The sequence below is a fragment of the Oncorhynchus clarkii genome, chromosome 12 (genome assembly GCF_045791955.1).
Source record: "Oncorhynchus clarkii lewisi isolate Uvic-CL-2024 chromosome 12, UVic_Ocla_1.0, whole genome shotgun sequence".
Taxonomy (NCBI): Eukaryota; Metazoa; Chordata; class Actinopteri; order Salmoniformes; family Salmonidae; genus Oncorhynchus; species Oncorhynchus clarkii.
In genome coordinates this window covers 10286753-10306441 of record NC_092158.1, presented here as the reverse complement: position 1 = coordinate 10306441, position 19689 = coordinate 10286753, and the positions used below count along the sequence as shown (strand labels likewise).

Here is a 19689-nt window from a genome sequence, read left to right as displayed (position 1 = left end):
CTTTGGAGGTATGCTTGGGGTCATTGTCCATTTGGAAGACCCATTTGCGACCAAGCTTTAACTTCCTGACTGATGTCTTGAGATGTTGCTTCAATATTTCCACATAATTTTCCTACCTCATGATGCCATATATTTTGTGAAGTGCACCAGTCCCTCCTGCAGCAAAGCACCCCCACAACATGATGCTGCCACACTTCACCAGTCCCTCCTGCAGCAAAGCACCCCCACAACATGATGCCGCCACACTTCACCAGTCCCTCCTGCAGCAAAGCACCCCCACATGATGCAACATGATGCTTCCACCCCCACATGATGCTACCACCCCCACAACATGATGCTACCACCCCCACAACATGATGCTACCACCCCCACAACATGATGCTGCCACCCGCGTGCTTCACAGTTGGGATGGTGTTCTTCGGCTTGCAAGCCTCCCTCTTTTTCCTCCAATCATAACGATGGTCATTATGGCCAAACAGTTCTATTTTTGTTTCATCAGACCAGAGGACATTTCTCAGAAAAGTACGATCTTTGTCCCCATGTGCAGTTGCAAACCACAGTCTGGATTTTTTTATGGCGGTTTTGGAGCAGTGGCTTCTTCCTTGCTGAGCGGCCTTTCAGGTTATGTCGATATAGGACTCATTTTACTGTGGATATAGATACAGATGAACGTGGTACCTTCAGGCGTTTAGAAATTGCTCCCAAGGATGAACCAGACTTGTGGAGATCTACATTTTTTTTCCTGAGGTCTTGGCTGATTTCTTTTGATTTTCCCATGATGTCAAGCAAAGAGGCACTGAGTTTGAAGGTAGGCCTTGAAATACATCCACAGGTACACCTCCAATTGACTCAAATTATGTCAATTAGCCTATCAGAAGCTTCTAAAGACATGACATCATTTTCTGGAATTTTCCAAGCAGTTTAAAGGCACAGTCAACTTAGTGTATGTAAACTTCTGACCCACTGGAATTGTGATAAGTGAAATAATTTGTCTGTAAACAATTGTTGGAAAAATGACTTGTGTCAAGCACAAAGTAGATGTCCTATCCGACTTGCTAAAGTTATAGTTATGGATGTGATACATATTGTAACATAACAGTCAAGTCTGTGGCCATTAAAAGGGTTTGAAACACATTATCATAAAGGTGTCCAGCAAAGCCTGTACATGTCTGAGTACAGGGGCATTATACACTACATGCCCTTTGCATTAAACACCTGAATACAGGGGCATTATACACTACATTCCCTTTGCATTAGACACCTGAATACAGGGGCATTATACACTACATGCCCTTTGCATTAGACACCTGAATACAGGGGCATTATACACTACATGCCCTTTGCATTAGACACCTGAATACAGGGGCATTATACACTACATGCCCTTTGCATTATAGACACCTGTTTGTCGAACATGTCATTCCATAATCATGGACAGTAATATGGAGTTGGTCTCCCCGTGAGCTTGTGTGGCCTACCACTTCGCGGCTGAGCCGCTGTTGCTCCTAGATTTTTTCCCACTTCACATTAACGGCACTTACAGTTGACCGGGGGCAGCTTTAGCAGGGAAGAAATTTGACGAAATGACTTGTTGGAAAGGCGGCATACTATGACGATGCCCCATTGAAAGTCACTGAGCTCTTCAGTAAGGCCATTCTACTATGGAGATTGCATGGCTGTGTTTTTGATTTGGTATACCTGTCAGGAATGGGTGTGGCTGAAATATCTCGAATCGACTTATTATAGAGGTGTCCACATACTTTTGTATATATAGTGTATGGTTGTCTGTCATGTAGAATAGGGTATCATGTCAGCTCTATTCATCACATTTCTATCTGCCACATTTGGAACGTTTTACTGTGATCGGGTGTCTGATTGGTACAGGGCTCACCACATCGTCTGATTGGCACATGTCCCGAGTGACAGGGTGGATGTCCAATCACACCACAGAAACGGTGGGTGTGATGAGGAAATGTTTGTGACAGCTATTTGGAAGGTTAATGAGAGGGTTATTGGCAGAAGGGTACGTCTGGCCTTCTGTGTGTGTATGTGTGTGTGCGTGTGCTCGTGTGTGTGTGTGTGTGTGTGTAAAGTCAATGGAAGGGCTATTGGCAGTAGATCGCCAGTCGGTCTTGGCTTCTCTATTGCATTAAAATGCATCCACCGGCTGTTCATTACATTATGTAGTCATCATGAAGTCACTTACACACATCTCTGACACACACACTTACCCCACCAGATTCCGCCAGGGGTCTTTTCACAGTCCTCAAATCCAGAACAAATTCAAGAAAGTGTACAGTATTATATAGAGCCCTTATTGCATGGAACTTCCTTCCATCTCATATTGCTCAAGTGAACAGCAAACCTAGTGGTTAGAGTGTTGGGCCACTTACCGAAAGGCTGCTGGATCGAATCCCCGAGCTGACAAGGTAAAAATCTGTCGTACTGCTCCTGAGCCAGGCAGTTAACCCACTGTTCCCCGGGCGCCGAAGACATGGATGTCGATTAAGGATGAACCCCACACCTCTCTGATTCAGAGGGGTTGGGTTAAATGCGGAAGACACGTTTCAGTTGAAGGCATTCAGTTGTACAACAGACTGGGTTTTCACCTTTCCCAAACCTGGTTTCAAAAAGTAGATAAAGCAACACCTCACGACACAACGCTGACCTAAATAGTTTGTGTGTAGGTATTTATATTTTTTTTAATTGATGTCCTGTCCTTGAGCTGTTCTTGTCTATTAATGTTCTGTATTATGTCATGTTTCATGTATTTGTGTGGACCCTAGGAAGAGTAGCTGCTGCTTTTACCAACAGCTAATGGGGATCCTAATAAAATACTAAATATCATGAGGTCATTATATAGTCATCATGTAGTCATCATGTAGTCATCATGTACCCACCATGTAGTCATCATATATTCATGCAGTCATAATGTAGTCATGATGTAGTCACCATGCACCCACCATGTAGTCATCATATATTCATGTAGTCATAATGTAGTCATCATGTAGTCATGATGTAGTCATCATGTACCCACCATGTAGTCATCATATATTCATGTAGTCATAATGTAGTCATCATGTAGTCACCATGCACCCACCATGTAGTCATCATATATTCATGTAGTCATAATGTAGTCATGATGTAGTCATGACATAGTCATCATGTAGTCATCATTTAGTCATCACATAGTCATTACATATTCATCATGTAGTCATCATGCACCCACCATGTAGTCATCATGTGTTCATGTAGTCATCGTGCATTCATCATGTAGTCATTGTGTAGTCATCATGTAATCATCATGTATTCATGTAGTCATCATGTAGTCATCATGTAGCCATTGTGTTGTTATCATGTATTCATCATGTTGTCATCACATATTCATCATGTAGTCATCACATGTTCATCATGTAGTCATCATGTAGTCATCACATGTTCATCATGTAATCATAATAAAGTCATCATGTAGTCATCATGTAGTTATCACATATGCATCATGTAGTCATCCCATATTCATCATGTAGTCATCATGTAGTCATTATGTTGTCATCATGTAGTTATTATGCATTCATCATGTAGTCATCATGTTGTCATCTTGCATTCATCATGTAGTCATCATGTAGTAATCATGTAATCATCATGTAGTCATCTTATATTCATCATGTTGTTCATCGTGTTGTCATCATGTATTCATCATGTAGTCATAATGCAGTCATCATGTAGTCATCATGTAGTCATCATGTTGTCATCATGTAATCATAATGTAGTCATCATGTAGTCATCACATGTTCATCATGTAGTCATCACATATCCATCATGTAGTCATCCCATATTCATCATGTAGTCATTGTTGTCATCATGTATTCATCATGTAGTTATTATGCATTAATCATGTAGTCATCATGTTGTCATCTTGCATTCATCATGTAGTCATCATGTATTCATCATGTAATTATCATGTAGTCATTGTGTTGTTGTCATTTATTCATCATGCAGTCATCATGTAGTCATCATGTATTCATCATGTAGTCATCATGTATTCATCACATGTTCATCATGTAGTCATTATGTATTCATCATGTAATCATCATGTTGTCATCATTTTGTCATCATGTAGTCACAATGTAGTCATTATGCATTCATCATGTATTCATCATATAATCATCATGTCGTCACAATGTAGTCATCATGAAGCCAGTAGGAAGTGAAGAGCAGGACAGAACTTTGAGTGGCTCCACCAAATCAGAGAAATTGTAGCAGATAGTGAGACTTTGAAGGCCCTATCTTGGTTCTCTGTTAGTCAGACTCATTATCCATGTAGAACATATTATGTTATGCGTCTCTGCTCTTTCTGCTTTCTGCCTCTCTCTCTCTCTCCTCTCTCTCTCTCTCTCTCTCTCTCTCTCACTTTCTCTCCCTCCTCCCTCTTTCTCACACACACACACACACACACACACACACACACACACACACACACACACACACACACACACACACACACACACACACACACACACACACACACACACACACACACACACACACACACACACACACACACACACACACACACACACAGGCCCATCTGTTTACTCCAGACTGTCTTTCTGCTGACCAAGCTTATTTTTAGACACCGAAGAATCAGTGTTCCCTTCTGGGCTTGATTAAACCTATCTTATTATCCGGATCGCAAATGATCAGTAGCACTCGTTACGTGGTACAGCTCTCTTTATAGGAGCCACGAAGTGACACAGAGGGGGGAGTTCCAAATGGCACCCTATTCCCTATGTAGTGCACTTCATTTGACCAAAGCTCTATGGGCACTGGTCAAACGTAGTGCACAATACAGTATATGTAATAGGGTACCATTTGGAACACATCCAGCTGGTCTTTATAAGGGTTAACAGAGAAGAGAAGGGTTCATCATATAAACGTCTCTCTCTGGCCGCGTCAATGTTTGTCCTTCCCTGTTCAGTAGTTATTCAAACATTTTAACAATGGAATTAAACAGTAAGAATGTCATGTTATATATAAAATGTCAGATGCCTTGACTTGTGTTCTGCATGTGCAAAAACACATCCTTGTTGTTGCTTGAATATCTATTACAGTTAGCTTCTGAAAGTCCAGTCGGCCTGCTTGTTTTTCCCCAACCTTGCATTTACAGTGTTCAACAAGTCATTCCAAGTAGCTAATGATCCCCCCTAGGGAACATTTTTAGAAAAGCTGCCCAGAAACAAAATGTCACCATTTCTCAAATTTATGTGAATTTTGTTAAGCATAAAAATTATATTTTTTAATCTGTCATTTCCTTGTGCTGAAACCATACCATAAGATCCCATTAAAACGTTATTAAAGTCATGCATTAGTGACTTTTAAAACACACATTTAATAGAGAGGAGAAATTATATCACCTTAAAAATAGAGAACAATTACTTCATCAAACCTCGGATTGGGGCCTTAATTTGGAAGGAGAGAGAGGGCAGTCGACAGGTTCAACAATATGTTACTTTTTTAATTTTTTTTATTACAAAATGGGTGATTGCTGGTTTATCATGCGAAACTGGCACTTTGTCGAATTGTCACTCGGAAACGCTTCCAGATTTTATGCAGAAAGAATTGGAGCTTTGGCAAAAATGAGTAATAGAATAAGCAGCCAGGAAAGAAATAATGGGTTTCCTATGCAAATCACTCTCTGTGGAGAATGAGCGGTTAGAGTGGAATTCATGGAAGCGTGAGCAGATTCTCTTTTGTTCAGATCCAATGTCAGCCAAACCTTTTCTCAAGAGCTGTTCTGTTCAGTCACCCTGTAGATAAACTTATATTCTATCAGCTAAAACCCTGCTTCGTCTCTACTTAACCCTTTACAGCAGTGGGCTAAAGTCAGGGTTACACAGTGTTTCTTTGGAGTCTTAAACAAATCTACTTCGAAATAAAAGTATACGCTTCACTAGGGCTGACTCCATTTAGTCGACTGGTCGATTGTTTGGTCGATGGGCTGTTGGTCGACCAAGATTGTTTTAGTTGAGCAGTGGCAAATATATTTTTAAATGTCTGATTCACACCTGTCTGCTTCAAACCTGTCTGATTCATTGTGGAGGCCTGTCTGAGTGGACTAATCCATTGTAGAGTCCTGTCTGAGTGGACTAATCCATTGTAGAGTCCTGTCTGAGTGGACTAATCCATTGTAGAGTCCTGTCTCAGTGGACTAATCCATTGTAGAGTCCTGTCTGAGTGGACTAATCCATTGTAGAGTCCTGTCTGAGTGGACTAATCCATTGTAGAGTCCTGTCTGAGTGGACTAATCCATTGTGGAGTCCTGTCTGAGTGGACTAATCCATTGTGGAGGCCTGTCTGAGTGGACTAATCCATTGTGGACTAATCCATTGTGGAGGCCTGTCTCAGTGGACTAATCCATTATAGAGGCCTGTCTCAGTGGACTAATCCATTGTGGAGGCCTGTCTGAGTGGACTAATCCATTATAGAGGATCCATTGTGACTAATCCATTGTGGAGGCCTGTCTCAGTGGACTAATCCATTGTAGAGTCCTGTCTGAGTGGACTAATCCATTATAGAGGCCTGTCTCAGTGGACTAATCCATTATAGAGGATCCATTGTGACTAATCCATTGTGGAGGCCTGTCTCAGTGGACTAATCCATTGTAGAGTCCTGTCTGAGTGGACTAATCCATTGTAGAGTCCTGTCTGAGTGGACTAATCCATTGTAGAGTCCTGTCTGAGTGGACTAATCCATTGTGGAGTCCTGTCTGAGTGGACTAATCCATTGTGGAGGCCTGTCTGAGTGGACTAATCCATTGTGGACTAATCCATTGTGGAGGCCTGTCTCAGTGGACTAATCCATTATAGAGGCCTGTCTCAGTGGACTAATCCATTGTGGAGGCCTGTCTGAGTGGACTAATCCATTGTGGAGGCCTGTCTGAGTGGACTAATCCATTGCAGAGGCCTGTCTCAGTGGACTAATCCATTGTGGAGGCTTGTCTCAGTGGACTAATCCATTATAGAGGCCTGTCTCAGTGGACTAATCCATTATAGAGGATCCATTGTGACTAATCCATTGTGGAGGCCTGTCTCAATGGACTAATCCATTGTGGAAGCCTGTCTGAGTGGACTAATCCATTATAGAGGCCTGTCTCAGTGGACTAATCCATTGTGGAGGCCTGTCTGAGTGGACTAATCCATTGTGGAGGCCTGTCTGAGTGGACTAATCCATTGCAGAGGCCTGTCTCAGTGGACTAATCCATTGTGGAGGCCCGTCTCAGTGGACTAATCCATTATAGAGGCCTGTCTCAGTGGACTAATCCATTATAGAGGATCCATTGTGACTAATCCATTGTGGAGGCCTGTCTCAGTGGACTAATCCATTGTGGAGGCCTGTCTGAGTGGACTAATCCATTATAGAGGCCTGTCTAACTGGACTAATCCATTGTGGAGGCCTGTCTGAGTGGACTAATCCATTGTGGAGGCCACAGAGATGACACACCAGTATCACCAGTAGTACATTTACTGTTAATTACCATCATTTCTAATTACAATGTTTGTTACAGTAATTCCTGTTAATGCATTCAGTGTGTTGTTATTACAGTCATACCGTTGTCATTGTCTGATTGGACACGTTTCCTGCAGAGCGCACAACCTAGGATACACTTGTGAGAAAAAAGTTTGGGTTAATTTTATTCAATTTACAAGGTGTCAATTTATTCATTGTTTGTTTGTGTCGCTCCTGTCAATGTGGGGTAAGGACGTGCACCTGATTATGCATAGAACCTGGCCTAGGCTACCTGGCCTAGGATACCTGGCCCAGGCTACCTGGCCTAGGATACCTGGCCTAGGATACCTGGCCTAGGATACCTGGCCTGCCAGATCACCTGATTTATAAATCTGCCCATTTGGGGATCTGATACTGTTTCTGATTGGCTTAACTCACCATCACTATGGAGCTTCTCAAAGTAATTTTTTATTCACCTCCAACAGCAAGTAAACAAAGTCTATTTTTACATCCATTGAGAATGACAATAGTTCCTCAATCTGTCCTGAGCTCACTGGCACAGGAAACTCTGAAGGCACAGAATATTTATAAGGTTTGCAAGTTTGTTAGCAGGAGCTTTGGGTCTGACCAGGCCATGCGTTCTTAATGTGATTTATAGGATATTTATTTTGATTATGATATTTTCTACCTGCAGGTTGAAATGTTTTTATTTGTTGGCTTTATGTAGGCTATTTTTACATATTGGCAATGGCAATAGAAGTTACTTTTAGATTTCTATCATTTTCATTGAGATAGAATTGATTTTGACATTGATTATGAGATATGAAGACTTTATTATAAATGAAAGGAAACTGTTCCACAGAAATGTGCACATGAAAATGACACGCACATCAGTAGAAATGGTTTGATAACCTGGCTCTCTAAATGGAAAAAGGTTGGCGCCCGCTGGTCTAGCCTTTTACTTTCAGGAGCGTAACAGAAAAATCTGGAAGGCCACTCGCAGCTGCCAGCTGGAGGAGGAGGGTCAGGACGGGAATACATCAAACCAAATGTATTTATAAAGCCCTTCTTACATCAGCTGATATCTCAAAGTGCTGTACAGAAACCCAGCCTACAACCCCAAACTTCAAGCGGTGCAGGTGTAGAAGCACGGTGGCTAGGAAAAACTCCCTAGAAAGGCCAGAACCTAGGAAGAAACCTAGAGAGGAACCAGGCTATGAGGGGTGGCCAGTCCTCTTCTGCCTGTGTCGGGTGGAGATAATAACAGAACATGGCCAAGATGTCCAAATGTTCATAAATGACCAGCATGGTCAAATAATAATAATCACAGTAGTTGTCGAGGGTGCAACAAGTCAGGGGTTTCTTCTTCTGGTTAGGCTATATTGATCTCTGGCTCCCTCTTTAGCAATCGATTGGTCGAAAGAACAGACGACTCTCGGTCGACCAAGATTGTTTTTAGTCGGGGACAGCCCTAACACCTCACACACATGGTTATGGGCTTAAAAAGAAGAAGACCCCTGTACCATGTCAGAGGTGAAATGTATTCAATTTTGAGTTTGCATCCCTAAATCACACTTTAATATTATCACAGAAGATTTAAATATAACCGTTTTGACCACTTTTTTTGTTTTGTGGCTAGTGCATTGGCTTGGCTATGTCCTCCTCTGTACTTACAGTACACCCTCTAGGTACAGAATCAACCGTGTTTTCTTGGCAACTTAATTCCTTTCAACAATGAGTAATGATGACGATGTGTTTCGGAGCAAGCATCTTCGTCAAGACCACTATGGATCAAGCATCTTCGCCAGAGCACTATTGATCAAGCATCTTCGTCAAGACCACTATGGATCAAGCATCTTCGCCAGAGCACTATTGATCAAGCATCTTTGTCAAGACCACTATGGATCAAGCATCTTCGTCTGACCACTATTGATCAAGCATCTTCGTCAAGACCACTATGGATCAAGCATCTTCGTCAAGACCACTATGGATCAAGCATCTTCGTCAGACCACTATGGATCAAGCATCTTCGTCAGACCACTATGGATCAAGCATCTTCGTCAGACCACTATGGATCAAGCATCTTCGCCAGACCACTAAGGATCAAGCATCTTCGTCTGACCACTATTGATCAAGCATCTTCGTCAGACCACTATGGATCAAGCATCTTCGCCAGACCACTATGGATCAAGCATCTTCGCCAGACCACTATTGATCAAGCATCTTCGTCAAGACCACTATGGATCAAACATCTTCGTCAGACCACTATTGACCAAGCATCTTCGTCAAGACCACTATGGATCAAGCATCTTCGTCAGACCACTATTGATCAAGCATCTTCGTCAAGACCACTATGGATCAAGCATCTTCGTCAAGACCACTATGGATCAAGCATCTTCGTCAGACCACTATGGATCAAGCATCTTCGTCAGACCACTATGGATCAAGCATCTTCGCCAGACCACTATGGATCAAGCATCTTCGTCAGACCACTATTGATCAAGCATCTTCGTCAGACCACTATGGATCAAGCATCTTCGCCAGACCACTATGGATCAAGCATCTTCGCCAGACCACTATTGATCAAGCATCTTCGTCAAGACCACTATGGATCAAGCATCTTCGTCAGAGCACTATTGAGCAAGCATCTTCGCCAGACCACTATGGATCAAGCATCTTCGTCAGACCACTATGGATCAAGCATCTTCGCCAGAGCACTATGGATCAAGCATCTTCGTCAAGACCACTATGGATCAAGCATCTTCGTCAGACCACTATGGATCAAGCATCTTCGTCAGACCACTATGGATCAAGCATCTTCGTCAGAGCACTATTAATATTGGGATCCTCTGTTCTTTCTCAATCTGTTTCCCAGACTATCCATAGTTGTAGCATTCCGGAAATGAATTTTGTGGAATTCAGATCAACCTAATTTGTTTTTCCTCTGTTCTCTCTCTCTCTCTCTCTCCCCAGATTTTCCATATGACGTATGACCTGGCCAGTGCTGTGGTAAGAATATTTAATCTGATAGGGATGATGCTGCTGCTGTGCCACTGGGACGGTTGTCTGCAGTTCCTGGTCCCACTCCTACAAGATTTCCCTCAAGATTGTTGGGTGTCGCTAAACGGTATGGTTGTAAGTATTATACCCCTTTTTTACATCTTGTTTGTTTGTTTCAACATTTGGAAAATATTAAATGTATTAAATGAACTGAAACAGGACATCCTTGCTTTTAACCCATGGTGAGGTGGACTGTGTTGTACTACAAGGGAGCATAGAAGGCTAGCCATCACTCTGAAACGATTATGACATATTGTTCTTATTGTTAAACCGCATACAGTGCATTCGGAAAGTATTCAGACCCCTTCCCCATTTTCCCACATTTTGTTAAGTTACAGTCTTATTCTAAAATGTATAAAATAAAATCAAATGTATTCAGACCCTTTGCTATGAGATTCGAAATTGAGCTCGGGCGCAACCTGTTGCCATTGATCATCCTGGAGATGTTTCTACAACTAGATTGGAGTCCACCTGTGGTAAATTCAATTGATTGGACATGATGTGGAAAGACACACACGTGTCTATATAAGGTCCGACATTTGACAGTGCATGTCAGAGAAAAACCAAGCCATGAGGTTGAAGGAATTGTCCGTAGAGCTCCGAGACAGGATTGTGTTGAGGCACAGATCTGGGGAAGGGTACAAATCATTCTGCAGCATTAAAGGTCCTCAAGACCACAGTAACCTCCATCATTCTTAAATGGAAGAAGTTTGGAACCACCAAGACTCTTCCTAGAGCTGGCCGACTGGCCAAACTGAGCAATTGGGGGAGAAGGGCCTTGGTCAGGGGAGGTGAACAAGAACCCAATGGTCTCTCTGACAGAGCTCCAGAGTTCCTCTGTGGAGATGGGAGAATTTTCAAGAAGGACAACCATCTCTGCAGCACTCCACCAATGAGGCCTTTATGGTATATAGTTGCCAGACGGATGCCACTCCTCACTAAAATGCCTTCGGAGCTACATAAATGATTTATCATTACACTGCAGTTGAGGAACAATGGGAAAGTACTTCTGCTTTGAAATTTGATAAACTTGTAAGCCCGCTTTTGAGAAAATGGTACTTGAATGTTTTGGAACTGGAGAGCTCTTCTTTGTCTACACCTATTCAGCATCGTTCACACCCTCTTAAGCCTCAGCCCCACCAATCTCTTTAAAGATTCACGTGAGGCCTTGTGCTAAACAGACTGAGGAAGGTAGTGTAATAAATAACCAACGATTTCAAGACTTAAAGTGGTGAAAGTAGTAGACGACAATAAGGAAAACTCCAGGTAAAAATACACTTCATCTAGTCCACTTCATCTAGTCCACTTTATCTAGTCCACTTTATCTAGTCCACTTGATCTAGTCCACTGTATCTAGTCCACTTTATCTAGTCCACTTTATCTAGTCCACTTTATCTAGTCCACTTTATCTAGTCCACTTTATCTAGTCCACTTTATCTAGTCCACTTTATCTAGTCCACTTTATCTAGTCCACTTTATCTAGTCCACTTCATCTAGTCCACTTCATCTAGTCCACTTTATCTATCAAAATCTGACTTTGGTGCAGGTCGTGTTGTTTTTCACTTTACTGTCTCTGGTAAACACACACTAAGTCGAATAAAATCAATGTTTATTTGTCACATGCACAGGATCCAGAAGTTGTAAACAGTACAGTGAAATGGTTACTGGCATATTTGCATAATACTGCACTCTTAGGCCTCACCCCCCCCCCCATCTGAGATATCTACTGCAACCCTCATCCTCCACAACCCTCTTAGGCCTCACTCCCCCCTATTTGAGATATCTACTGCAGCCCTCATCCTCCACAACGCTCTTAGGCCTCACTCCCCTTATCTGAGATATCTACTGCAGCCCTCATCCTCCACAACACTCTTCATTCAAAGACTCAATCATGGACAGTTGTGGCTGCTTTGTGTGATGTATTGTTGTCTCTACCTTCTTGCCCTTTGTGCTGTTGTCTGTGCCCAATAATGTTTGTACTATGTTTTGGGTTGCTACCATGTTGTGTTGCTGCATTGCTATGTTATTGTCTTTAGGTCTCTCTTTATGTCGTGTTCTGTTGTCTCTCTTGTTGTGATGTGTGTTTTGTCCTATATTTATATAAATAAATATAAGAATTTGTTCTTAACTGACTTGCCTAGTTAAATAAAGGTTAAATAAAATATAAAACATAGTTATATCAAAAATAGAAAGTGCCCAGATATTTTTTCTTTTTAAAAATAATTATTAGATGATGGACATACTTGTCTAAATTGATGGGTGATGTGAAAGAAATGCTAGAACCAGCCCCACAGCCACAACAATAATATACACATGTACTGTACATATGTTCATGAAAAATAATAGATGGCAGTAATCACTCCAAGACACACCTGGCTAACTTGATGGGTCATGTAATCATCTGGTAAAGTGGAGTATTTTGTGTAGATATGTAGCTAGCTACTAGCTAAACAGTGAACCATAATCCCAACTCATACAGTACAAATGGATTGTTATAACTAGCCACCATGCATGAAATGCTGTAGTATGAATCTGAAGGTAGGTTATGCTAACCAACAAGGTTCAATGTTAGCTAGCTAGCAAGCTAATGTTCACTAGCTAGCTAACGGTATGCATAAACTTGTAATGAAAATGACTTTCTGACAAAATTAGAAACATATAATATCTGAAACTGTAGCTAGACTCTTACACATATACATGGTTGAACGTTTCACGGCAGACTGGAACCCCTTTAACTGAGTAAAACGTCCTGTGTTGGTTACGTTTTGTTTATAGCTACAGTTTGTTTGGCCCGTTGTGTCACGTCACTCAGGTTCACACTGACCTTCGTCGATAGCTCCTGCTAAATTCAGGGCAGCAATGATGTTGGGTGCAGTATCAACACTTTTGCCGTTCTCCATTGCTAACGTTATATCTTTCAAAAAAGTAGCGGTGGCAAGGATTATCTACACGTACTGAGCAGCTCATTTTTCAGACAAAACATGGCAGACCAAACCAAAGTCATATCTCAGCCAATCATGGCTAGCGGGAAGGTTCCTGCCTTTTTTTCGTGGCTAAACCTACTAGGCTCGTAATTTTACAATTTTATTCGGATTTAAAGATGGCATACAAATTTGTTATTAAGGAACATGAAAGTTCACATGTTCCAGAAAGGCATTTCTGCCAAAAAACGCATTATGATAAAAATACAAATAAATACTTTCAAATGCCTCTCCTGTGAAGTAGTGATGTACCACATATGCCGAGCCTCCTGAAACGAGTCACATTCTGATGGTTGGTTGTTACACGAATAATCTTGGGACAGTAATAATCCCTATCACAAGTGCAGGGGGACATTTTCTAGTGGCCTTTCTCCCAGAGATTAGATTTTTAAACCATGAGGCAAAGATTAAAGGACACTCTTTAATGGAAAGGGACAAATCTCTACTTTATTAGATATTTGTCTTGTGTTCTGTAGTTTAGGATTGCAATTACATAACAGGGGAAGAGAGATGACTGCACAGATTTACGCAATGTTTTCCTTTTTTTTTAAGCAGCACTAGTGGATTTAGTCAAAGTTAGAGGTTACTCGTTGTGCTTAATCACGTGTGATTTACATACATTCTCTATACATGATCGACTCTATACATTCTATACATTATATGTAACTATTATTTATGGGTTTAAACATACAGAGATCACAGAGACTCTTTACAGTAAACGCTGCTCTATAAGTGGAAGCTGTTTTTTTTTATTCCTTTAAAACAATGATCTCCAGATTAAAATGCCCAGATAAATCAGGATCTATGACATAACAGCACTATTAGTATGGGTTAAAATGTACTGAGCTCTCAGAGACTCTTTACTGGATAGTGGTAGAAGTTATTGAAGTGTTATTGGCACTAAAAAAAACAACTTCTCAATTAGATAACAGCCAATGTGGCATCGATGAGAAACATTTATTCTACTAGCAAAATGTACTACGAAGTGTAAAAAGGATAACTGGGTGTTGTGAGACTTGTGGTCGTGACTTCATCACATTGTACATGAAGGTTGGGTTTGGTTCAACCCTGCCCACATTGCCCACATCAATTATCAATTAGGAGTGCAGCCCTATGGGGCTAGTTAGGGACCATCATTAAATTACACAATGTACATGGGACAATATGTACCATTTCCAAAAGCTCCTAATTTCAATGACTCGAAAACCTTAAACCAACTAATAATTGTAGAAATGAATTTACAAATATTAAAAGCATTTCATGATAAAAACTTAAAGGTGTCATAACAGGCAGAACTGAACAATTTCCCCTTACATGGCCAGCTGCAAAGTCGAAATTGGCTATTTTGTAAAAATTCCTGAATATGAAAATTAGGTTTTTGTTCTTAATTTAATTTGATTTGATTTGATGACTTTGTAGCTGTGCCAGCTAGTGACCAATCTGCATAGCTGTTTGTGTAGCACATTGTGTAATTTATTGACAATCCTTAATGAGCCCGGAGATAGGCTTTCCAAAGTCAAACCAATTTAGTCCTGGTCGCCAACCAGAACAGCTGAAGCGAATTGGTAAAATAATTTGTAATTATTATTATTAAATTACACACACACACACAAGACACCCACAGGTATTTAATATATAATAATATACAGGTAGATAGTAATATATAATAATATATAGGTGGATAATAATAAAGAGGTAGATATAATAGATTATAATATACAGGAAGAAACTAATATATAATAATATAGAGGTGGATAATAATATAGAGGTAGATATAATAGATTATAATATACAGGAAGAAACTAATATATAATAATATAGAGGTAGTTATTAATATATGTAGATAATAATATATAATAATATACATGTAGATAATAATATAGAGGTAGATATAATATATAATAATATACAGGTAGTTATTAATATATGTAGGAATAATATAGAATAATATACATGTTGATAATAATATACAGGTTGATATAATATACAGGTAGATAATAATATAGAATAATATACAGGATTATAATAGTATAGAGGTAAATAGTAATATATAATAATATACAGGTAGATAGTAATATATAAAGATATTCAGGTAGATACTAATATGTAATAATATACAGGTATTTAATATATAATAATACACAGGATAATAGCAATATACAGGTAGATAATCATTTCTAATAATATACAGGTAGATAATAATATACAGGAAAATATAATATATAATAATATACAGGTATATAATATATAATAATATACAGGTAGATAATAATATACAGGAAAATATAAAAATAATAATATACAGGTATATAATATATAATAATATACAGGTAGAAATAATGTAGATAATAATATGAAGATAGATATAATATATAATATAATAACATACAGGTAGATAATAATATACAGGTGGATAATTATACATAATAATATACAGGAAGTTAATAATATTTAATAATTTACAGGTAGATAATAATATATAATTATATACAGGTTGATATAATATAAAACAATATACAGGTAGATAATATTAAACAGGTAGATATAATATATAATAATATACATGTATATAATAATGTATAATAATATACAGGTATATAATACATATATTAATATACTGGTAGATAACAATATATAATCATTTACAGGTACATCATTTATAATAATATACAGGTATATAATATATAATATTATACAGGTATATGATATATAATAATATACAGGTAGTTAATAATATTTTTTATTTTTTTTATTTATTTCACCTTTATTTAACCAGGTAGGCAAGTTGAGAACAAGTTCTCATTTACAATTGCGACCTGGCCAAGATAAAGCAAAGCAGTTCGACAGATACAACGACACAGAGTTACACATGGAGTTAAACAAACATACAGTCAATAATACAGTATAAACAAGTCTATATACGATGTGAGCAAATGAGGTGAGAAGGGAGGTAAAGGCAAAAAGGCCATGGTGGCAAAGTAAATACAATATAGCAAGTAAAACACTGGAATGGTAGATTTGCAATGGAAGAATGTGCAAAATGGAAATAATATACATGTAGATAATAATATATAATAATATAGAGGTATATAATATATATTAATATACTGGTAGATAACAATATATAATCATTTACAGGTGGATAATAATATAGAGGTAGATATCATATATAATAATATACAGGTAGATAATAATATGTTATAATATACAGGTAGTTAATAATATTTAATCATTTACAGGTAGATAATAATATATAATTATATACAGGTTGATAATATACAGGTAGATAATATTAAACAGGTAGATATAATATATAATAATATACATGTATATAATAATATATAATAATATACAGGTATATAATATATATTAATATACTGGTAGATAACCATATATAATCATTTACAGGTATATAATTTATAATAATATACAGGTATATAATATATAGGATTATAGCAATATACAGGTATTGGTCATTTCTAATAATTTCTAATAATTTACAGATAGATAATAATATACAGGTAGATAATAACATATAACAATATATAATAATATACAGGTAGATAATAATATACAGGTAGATATAATATATAATATTATACAGGTATATGATATATAATAATATACATGTAGATAACACATTTTTTATTTTACCTTTATTTAACTTGGCAATTCAGTTAAGAACCAATTCTTATTTTCAATGACGGCCTAGGAACAGTGGGCAGAACGACAGATTTGCACCTTGTCAGCTCTGGGACTTGAACTTGCAACCTTTCCAGTTACTAGTCCAATGCTCTAACCACTAGGCTACCCTGCCACCCCATATAAAAATATACAGGTAGATAATAATATACAGGTAGATAATAATATATAATAATATACAGATATACAGACATAGATATTAATATATAAATATATACAGGTAGATATTAATATATAATTATATACAGGTAATATAATAATATATATAATATAATATATATAATAGTATACATGTAGATAATAATATATAATCACATACAGGTATATAATATATTATAACATACTATAACATATAATAATATACAGGTAGATAACAATATAAAATACTATACAGGTAGATAATAATATATAATAACATACAGGTATATATAATATATAACAAAAAACAGGTATATAATATCATATAGGAAGATAATAATATATAATACTATACAGGTAGATAATAATATATAATAACATACAGGTAGATATAATATATAATAATAAACAGGAAGATTATAATATATAATAACGTATAAACTCAGCAAAAAAAGAAATATCCTCTCACTGTCAACTGCGTTGATTTTCAGCAAACTTAACATGTGTAAATATTTGTATAAACATAACAAGATTCAACAACTGAGAAATAAACTGATCAAGTTCCACAGACATGTGACGAACAGAAATTGAATAATATGTGCCTGAACAAAGGGGGGGGTCAAAATCAATAGTAACAGTCAGTATCTGGTGTGGCCACCAGCTGCATTAAGTACTGCAGTGCATCTCCTCCTCATGGACTGCGCCAGATTTGCCAGTTCTTGCTGTGAGATGTTACCCCACTCTTCCACCAAGGTACCTGCAAGTTTGCCACCAGCTGCATTAAGTACTGCAGTGCATCTCCTCCTCATGGACTGCACCAGATTTGCCAGTTCTTGCTGTGAGATGTTACCCCACTCTTCCACCAAGGTACCTGCAAGTTTCTGGACATTTCTGGGGGGAATGGCTCTAGCCCTCACCCGCCGATCCAACAGGTCCCAGACTTGCTCAATGGGATGGAGATCCGGGCTCTTCACTGGCCTTGGCAGAACACTGACATTCCTGTCTTGCAGGAAATCATGCACAGATCATCCACAGAACGAGCAGTGTGGCTGGTGGCATTGTGATGCTGGAGGGTCATGTCAGGATTAGTCTGCAGGAAGGGTACCACATGAGGGAGGAGGATGTCTTCCCTGCAACAAGCTCAATCTGATGATGCTGTGACACACCGCCTCAGACCATGACAGACCCTCCACCTCCAAATCGATCCCGTTCCAGAGTACAGGCCCCGGTGTAACGCTCATTCCTTCGACGATAAACGCAAATCCGACCATCACCCCTGGCGAGACAAAACTGTGACTTGTCAGTGAAGAGCACTTTTTGCCAGTCCTGTCTGATCCAGCGACGATGAGTTTTTGCCCATGGGCGACATTGTTGCCGGTGATGTCTGGAAAGGACCTGCCTTACATAAGGCTTACAAGCCCTCAGCCCAGCCTCTCTCGGCCTATTGCAGACCGTCTGAGTACTGATGGAGGGATTGTGTGTTCCTGGTGTAACTCTGGCAGTAGTTGTTGCCATCCTGTACCTGTCCAGCAGGTGTGATGTTCGGATTCACCGATCCTGTGCAGGTGTTGTTATACGTGGTCTGCCACTGCGAGGAAGGTCAGCTCTCCGTCCTGTCTCCTTGAAGCGCTGTCTTAGGTGTCTCATAGTACGGACATAGCATTTTATTTCCCTGGCCACATCTGCAGTCCTCATGCCTCCTAAGTTTTCATAACTGTGACCTTAATTGCCTACTGTCTGTAAGCTGTTAGTGTCTTAACGGCTGTTCCACAGGTGCATGTTCATTGATTGTTTATGGTTCATTGAACTTGCATGGGAAACAGTGTTTAAACCCTTTACAATGAAGATCTATGAAGTTATTTGGATATTTACGAATTATCTTTGAAAGACAGGGTCCTGAAAAAGGGACGTTTCTTTTTTTTCTGAGATTAGGTATATATACAGTTGATGTCGGATGTTTACATACACCTAAGCCACATTTAAACTCAGTTTTTCACAATTCCTGACATTAATCCTAGTAACAATTCCCTGTCTTAGGTCAGTTAGGATCACACTTTTATAATAATAATGTGAAATGTCAGAATAATAGTAGAGAGAATTATTTATTTCAGCGTTTATTTCTTTCATCACATTCCCATGGGTCAGAAGTTTACATACACTCAATTAATATTTGGTAGCATTGCCTTTAAATTGTTTAACTTGGGTCAAACGTTCCGGGTAACCTTCCACAAGCTTCCCACAATAAGTTGGGTGACTTTTGGCCCATTCCTCCTGACAGAGCTGATGTAACTGAGTCAGGTTT

The 19689-nt window shown here is 38.9% G+C and overlaps 1 protein-coding gene across 1 annotated transcript in view; it reads left to right on the top strand.

Moving 5' to 3' along the window:
• LOC139422691 (potassium/sodium hyperpolarization-activated cyclic nucleotide-gated channel 1) overlaps nucleotides 1–19689 on the top strand; it is a 159919-nt gene that overhangs the window by 67629 nt on the left and 72601 nt on the right. The window contains exon 3 of the mRNA XM_071173904.1: nucleotides 10480–10641. Within this exon, the coding sequence (XP_071030005.1) occupies nucleotides 10480–10641 (162 nt within the window). The remainder of the gene's footprint in view (nucleotides 1–10479; nucleotides 10642–19689) is intronic.